Below are 7,758 nucleotides of genomic sequence, written 5' to 3'. Positions count from 1 at the left end.
TATTCTGAATCAAGAGTTTCCCCATGCATTATAGTGTTAAAAATTGAAAGAAAAAAGTGATCACCAGCATCGCAAAAATAACGGAATAAAACGTTTGCGCGAAAAACAATCTGACTCAGATAAATCTGACTCAGGGTGTGGGGTGGTTGGGCTTTAGATTTTTTTCAGGACAAATTTTGGTGACAAGTCGAAAACATTTTTTTTTTCTTTCAATTTTAGCAGTACATATATCGGCAGCTGAGGGTGAAACAAACATTTTTAATAATTGTTAAAAATATCAATTTTATTCAAAAATAGTTTCCTCCTTAAATATACACGGTAAAACTAATGTCCTAAATGTCTAGTTTTGTGTACACTTAACCTACACAAGGCCTACATTGACTATCGACTGTGTGTGACAAAACATGATTTAAACTACATGTAAACATTGAGTTTTATCAATGGGAACGCAATTGTGTTTAGTTTACGTGTGAGTTAAACTAACACAACACCGAATTAAGGTCAGTGTGAACACGGCCCTAATCACTATTAAAAAGAAACAAATATATAACAAAGAAGCACAAAAAGCATATATCAGATTTAACAACCGCATTCATTGCTTTGTTTTATCATACGATCTTATTTATCTATGTATAAAACTAAACATTTTGCTATCTAAAATTTCATCTATGAAAATTGTAGGAAAATCTCTCTCTGTATATGCTATCAAGAAAAGTTGGAGTATGAAAGGGAAGTTTACGTTTATTTATGATTGTGTACACTTAACTACTGATATATAATTATTATTTGTCATAAATAATTGACCATTTACTTCCTTGCAAAGGAAAGAGTTCAATATACGCTGTTAAAATATGGGGAATATTTCATTTAACATGTTAAGACTGTCTCTTGCATTATTATCATTTGCAGAAAAATCACACGGTAAGAATTTAACTTTTTGTTATCAGTAATTCATCTGTTAAAAACTTACATCACTTATATTGTGTTCAAACACTAATATCTATTTTACTTCTCTGTACAGACACATCAATAGTGTATGCAAATGACAAATGAAGAGTCTTAATAATTTTAATACGCGTTGTCATCAAATACTTTCAATTGTCATGTTCCAACCTGTGTGCATGGAAAAGGGATTTGACTATTATCTGATAGAACTTCCAAACATCACCAAATAGCTGCCATAGTATTTGTTCAGTATTTCAGCTGATCATTTTATTGTTTAAATTGAAAAGACATTTTAAATTTATACAGATTTACTAATTTCTGTTTGTGTAAGCGTACAAACATATTTTAAGGCAGTAGAGATGAAAGTTATCCGGTTTAGTAAACTACATATCATTACATAAAAACATGTTTCAAAACAGGGACATACATGTAATTGACCATGTCAACTTTTTTATTAAACGTTTCTTTAAATCATTAATATGCAAATTATCAACTCTGAAACAATGAAAGACAGTATTTCGAAATAATTATGAACTGTTATATTGAGATGTTCTATAAGAACACATTTGCGATTTATGACAAGAATAAATGTAAGTTCGGTTTCTTTTTGCAATTCTAAGATTGTTACATTGACCTAACACTTATACAATCCAATATCATTCTATATATATTAGAAAAGTAGTGACCTAATGTTACATCCCTTGTTAACACTTAAAACTAGTCTAGATCTTTTCTAAGAAGGGCGCTATCAATCAAAATTCACGGGAAAACATTCAGATAAATAGTAAAATATAAATAAGTTGAAATAAAAACAAAACTTCCATTTGCTTCTATCATGTCCCTTCTTAAAAAGCAAACGACGAGTACAGCAGGTAATAGGAGGTCGGTGTTATTTTTAAAGCACTTGTCACAAATCTCCAACAACACGTTCAACGATATCCATAATTATAAATGAGTCTTTCGACTTAAATTAGCTCTTAGCAGATTTTTTCAACATTAAATCAAATTTGGTTTTCAGATGAGAACTAAATACATTTGTTCATGATATTACACACCAAATGTAATGCTTACAAGGAAGCTAATGAACCAAAAAGTATGATTATAAAAAGAGGATTGTTTTCTTTCCGACAGTCTAACAGATGCTACCAGAACACAGCTTTGTGGTTTGTTTTGTCTCTGTCACATACGACCACAGATGCTAGAAAGTCTGATTTGTCATAGTCACATTTTTTTTACCTTCCGGTTTCCGTTAATGGAGAGGCACCAAACGAAAACAATTCTGATATTGTTATTAAACTTCTTTTTCTCTTTGATAAACATATGTGCTTCAAAAAAATTTATCAAAACAAATCCTATCTTTGATTTATCGGCAAATATCAAAATGATGATCATGTACTATAATGATCTATAAATGGTGGATAAACCTGTCTGTTAGAGTAGTTAATAATCGACTTAAATATCATTTTTTATAATATTTTTATTTCAAGTTTTTATATCATTTACACACAGTTCACAATTGAGTTTGATGGCGTTGGGACGATAGGTCTTAATAACAGAACAACTATATAACTGTCTGACACCACTGAAGTTGTGAGTTAGAATCCCTCATGGGGAAGTCGTTATCAACTCTAATCTTAATTGGCTAGAATTTTCAGTTTTCCTACTGAAGGTGGCAAGTTTTCGCCGGATATTTCGGCTTTCTCCACCAATAAATACTGACCCCGACGGAATTGCACAATAGAGCGTTGAATCCAATTTATTTGATATTACAATAGAGTCTGAAGCATTTAAAATTCCTATTCCTCTTTGATCCTTAAAAGAAGATGTTTTCATACGTTTTGTTAAAGAACATTTCAAGATCAAACATGAATGGATAAAAAACAGTTCAAGAAAAAAAAGCAAACAATTAAAATATGTTTTTTTTTTTTCATTTAAAGAGTTGTACTTTGAAAGCGTGTTATGTGAAAATGATGAAGTAACACTCAACTGTACTGTGGGAAACTCAATAGACGATATTAAAATTACAATTCATGGCGTACAAGATACTTGCAGTATCACAGATGACGTAAATAAAGAAACTAAGATAGCTCTAGACTCAACGTCTTACTCATCTTGTATTGGTCAACACTCGTGTGTTTTAACGGACAAAATGCTAAATGTTTCACGTTCAGTTTTGGAAAAAACAAGGAAATTGTTAATTGAATTTGACTGTGTTCGTAAGTATGAAATGCACACAATAAAACAAAGACTTTTTTTTTTGCATAGCATGCATGTTTAAAATACGAATTTAAGGAGAGCTAAACTACAAAAAACAAAAAAGAAATATTAAAATGTAAAAAGATAAATACATGTACAGTACAAAAGAAAAAATCATATTTTTGTGAAACTATCTTAAATTTCTTATTTACCTTATTTTCAAAGTGCAACAACAACAAAATATTAAACAAAACTCCTTACAAAAATAATACCATCTCAAGGAAGCCTTGCTGACCCAAATAATTTTTATAATAAAAATAAATCATTGCTTACATTTATAATTTTAAAATTTCTGGATAATCGACACCAATGCAAGATTAATTAGTCCGATTGCATGACATGCCGTGTAAAACAATGCTTTATGAATTAAAAAAAAAAAGAACTTAAATCTCGCAATGATAAAAGAAACCATTGGAGCATTTTGAATTTACATGAAATGAGAACCTGAATAATGATCACAAAGTTGCGTTTCTTATTTCCTTACAGATGATGAGGAAAATGACCACTATCGGAAGCCTTTAGGATCAGTTTGTCCATTCAATATGAAGTTAGTAAATTGTACCAATAGTGACAGAAAAATAGAAATTCAGTCAGTAAAATTAAAGCAGTATTTATCGTTTTGCGAAAATCAAAACTTAAAAAGGAGTTGCACAGAATGTTATCAAATGAAGGTAAATTCAGCATGTAATGGAAACCAAATGTGTGAACAACTTACTAACGGTTGTGATGACTGCAGTAGATTGCCCAAGTTTGTTTATATATCATTTAGCTGTAAACGTAAGTGAAGATTATAATAGTATTTTGTATATTACTTTACTTCAATTATCATTATCATATATTTTCTTTTCATTATTACAAAAAGAACAAATGATGTATATGCATGTGTAAGCTTTCCATCAAATCACATTAATTTGCACTACGCGTTTGAACAAAATTTTTCTAAAGCATGATATAATATTTCTTTTGGTTCATTTCACATGATATGATACTACTTTAATATCACTACCCCAATTCTTCCAAAACAATTTGTTCAATTTTTGTCTTTCATATTCTTTACAAAAGTAATGGTTTCCTTCCATGGATTAAATATTTTGCATACAAAGAAGATGAATAAACAAGTGCCTATTTACACTATAAACAAAATGTGACACACATTTAAACAAAATGTGACACACATTTAAACAAAATGTGACACACATTTAAACAAAATGTGACACACATTTTAAGATATAATCACAATAACATGTCGCTAGTAATTAAACAAAACATTACCAAACAATGTTAAATAATTGAATTATTTCCGTGCTTCATTCAAAATGTGAACGTTCGAAGACTCGTGTCTCTGGATAAATCTTCAACTTCCTTGTTTACGCTATACTTAAATGTTAAGGAAACTAATTTAAGTGCAACAAAACTAAAAGAAGACACTAACGGAGCACACACATCATTGTGTAACTTCAGCAGTAACTAAAAATCAAGATGATAAAACAATTGCCACACACACACACACAATTTATTATTAGTAGTTTTATTCTATTCGTGATGAATAATTTAAATCTGCAGTTACTTATATTGAATCTATGATGATAAAAAAAATCAATCAATAATTGATGGCTTTTACTATATATTGTTTCAGAAGTTCCTAATGCATTTCCATTGCAGACTGAAAGTGGTGTAGCAGGTATGCACAACCAGCTCATTCTGTCTATTTCATTTAAAACGATACACAAATTACAATATAAAAATAACGTTTTATCTGGCTAAGAATTACAAGAGTTCTTTGTTTTATTTTTCTATTCTATAATGTTCAACGAATTACAACTTTTCTATTTGAATTGTTCAGAGAAATCGGCAAAACCACGAAATCAAATATCCACAAAAATGCAAGTTTTCCTCCATCCACGAAAATTGATCACACGAAAATGAATAAATCCACAGTATATGATTTGTCATCTATATTTCAACCATACGATATAAGACTACCTGGTTTGAGGCAGCGGAAGAATATAATGCTTTAAAATAAGAAGATGCCTATTTTTGTTGTGAATAACATAATTTACTTCATGTTATGTAGGTATTGTTGTAGGCGTCATAGTTGGGATACTTATTATTATTGGAGTCGTCGTAGCGTATCTGTGGTTCGTTAGAAGGTAAATATTTTATATAATCAAAGGTTTTAAGCATCATCCATCTGTACGGCATTAAAAAGGGAGGGAAAACTGAGATAAGTACATTTAAGTATCAGTCTGTTATAGTGTTCTATGTTGTGTTTTATTTACTGTTGTTTGTCTGTTTGTTTTTTTTAGTTTTTAGCCATGACATTGCAAGTTTATTGTCGACTTATGAGTTTGAATATTACCCCTTTGTTATCTTTCGTCTCCCTCTCATTCAGACTTAATGAATTAAAGCGACAGAAAAAAAAAATTCTGATTTAATATCTTTTAGAAAAACTTCTATATCTCTCCAGCTGCTTTGATTTCTTATACAGCCTTGTTTTCAGATTTAACGCATCACACCTTCCTAATAAATATAAATTCAGACACGCTCTAGCTCTTCTGGCACGTGGAATTATAACGATTTTTTCTCATTTTTTTAAATGACAAATTAAGATAGTAAACAAAAACTAAGGAAATCACATAAACCCAGGAAGTAGCGAAACGGTTGAGTCGACAGGGTAAGCGTCTCCTGCTTTGTATGCATTAACCGCGATTGAATTTCACATTCATTCAAAATGTCATAATGCTGAGGACTAAAAAACTTATTATGAATAGCAGAATTGAAATTTTATATTCGCGCCAGACGTGTGTTTTTTCTACAAAAGACTCACCAGAGACGCTCGAATAAAAAAAGTTACAAATGCAAATTAGAGAAGAATGTATTTATGATTTTTTTAAATCGCCACTCTCGTTAATCATGTAGGGATATGTGGGAAGCGGGATTCTTAGTTTTGCTGTAAACTTCAATTTCTTTATTCAGACATTCCACATGCATATACAAATATTATTTAAGGCTTTGTTTGCTGGAACAATATATTTGTTGTGACGAGAGGATAAGGCATTGAAATCTGAACAGAGTTGATTTACGTGATACAAAATATTTAACATAGTGTATGTTGCAGGCAGTTCTTTCTATTCTTAATACCAGATTTGATCAGATTTGTATACTGATTGAACCGACTTTCAGTAATCTATGATTAATTTAAGTTTTTACAGTCAATTAGCAAAATATTTAATCATAATTTGGACAGGAAAAAAATCAAACAAGGTGGATTCAAATTCAGACGTTTCACAACGTGAACACACAGAAATGGGATGGAAAGTTTGACTAGTTAATATACAATTTATTCATGACATTTAAAAATCCTATATAAAAGAGAGCGAACTGTTTACAAAACTTTTAATTTTTGAAAAGCTAAGGCTTGTCTACCTCAGGAATAGATTACCTTAACTGTATTTGGCAAAACTTTAACACGTTTTAATTATATTCGGTCCTCAATGCTCTTCAGCTTCGTACTTTATTTTGCCTTTTTAACTTTTATGTATTCGAGCCTCATTGATGAGGTTTTTTTTTTGTAGACGAAACTTCTGGTTCAAATACAAAAGTTCAATTTCATGGTGTCTCTGATTAGTTTATTAGTAAGAGAGCACAATTTATAAAAGGTATCAAACTTAAAATTAAAAACACGAACGGGCCCGGGCGTGTAGTGCAAATTGGACTCACCATTAGCTAAAAATCAAGTTAGTCGAAAGATTATTTTCCATAATTCACCATTTCATTTTTCCTTTACAGAAAAAAATCAGATGACAAACATAATATAGATCGTCACCACGTAAACGCTGATCACATTGGAAATGAAAACATAGCTAACTGCAATTCGGAGATTTCAACAAATATGGAATTAACAAATCTAAATTCTAAACAAAATAACTACGAAATGGCAAAACCTATGAACGAGACTGAAAAAGACAATTATGTATTTCATGAAAACCAGTATGACGTTTCAAGGGGAAATAACTGCTCTGATCATCAGCAGGGCATATATAGTAGAGCTGTAGACACTGTTTATGACAGTGCGTCTCATAGTAGACAGAATAATATTAGCGATCAGACTTATGACCATGCCTTTGGTCCGACAACAGAGGACAATTACGATATAGCAAAAAACTGATACAATTCATTGTTAAATTGCAAATGCATTTTTCAATAATTATCATGTTATCCCATACAAGAAAACGACTGATTGTAATATGTTGCAAATTTTATTTTTTTTAATTTTATTTTCATAGATATCTTTTGTGCAAAATGTTGTTACCATACTACAAGTTCTTTACTAGAGAGTGATATAATATTTAAAAATAAGAACACTAACATAATATAGTAATAATCAGTTTTGGTGGGTTTCGTGTTGCATAGTCTTTAGTTTTCTATGTTGTGTCTTGTGTACTATTGTTTGTCTGTTTGTCTGTTTGTCTTTTTCTTTGTTTAGCCATGGCGTTGTCACTTTATTTTTGATCTATGAGTTTGACTGTCCCTTTGGTATCTTTCGCCCCTCTTTGA

The 7,758-nt window shown here is 30.5% G+C and overlaps 1 protein-coding gene across 1 annotated transcript; it reads left to right on the top strand.

Annotated features, from left to right (window-relative positions):
• The first annotated feature begins 822 nt into the window (after positions 1-822).
• LOC139490400 (uncharacterized) lies at positions 823-7,478 on the top strand. The gene is made up of 6 exons (XM_071277202.1): positions 823-921; positions 2,883-3,161; positions 3,688-3,978; positions 4,838-4,882; positions 5,276-5,351; positions 6,991-7,478. The coding sequence occupies exons 1-6, from the start codon at positions 852-854 to the stop codon at positions 7,367-7,369; spliced, it is 1,140 nt and encodes a 379-aa protein (XP_071133303.1). The 5' UTR covers positions 823-851; the 3' UTR covers positions 7,370-7,478.
• The last annotated feature ends 280 nt before the right edge of the window (positions 7,479-7,758 follow it).

The sequence above is a fragment of the Mytilus edulis genome, chromosome 9, assembly GCF_963676685.1.
Source record: "Mytilus edulis chromosome 9, xbMytEdul2.2, whole genome shotgun sequence".
Taxonomy (NCBI): domain Eukaryota; kingdom Metazoa; phylum Mollusca; class Bivalvia; order Mytilida; family Mytilidae; genus Mytilus; species Mytilus edulis.
The sequence above is the reverse complement of the archived record's forward strand: the minus strand, read 5'-3'. Positions and strand labels throughout refer to the sequence as shown.

Bases quoted from the DNA above. Each gene is read 5' to 3' on its own strand.
- LOC139490400 (XM_071277202.1), top strand. From the start codon at position 852: ATGGGGAATATTTCATTTAACATGTTAAGACTGTCTCTTGCATTATTA. The intron at 922-2,882 runs GTAAGAATTTAA...TTTCATTTAAAG, and splicing joins ATTTGCAGAAAAATCACACG to AGTTGTACTTTGAAAGCGTG. The intron at 3,979-4,837 runs GTAAGTGAAGAT...ATATTGTTTCAG, and splicing joins TATATCATTTAGCTGTAAAC to AAGTTCCTAATGCATTTCCA.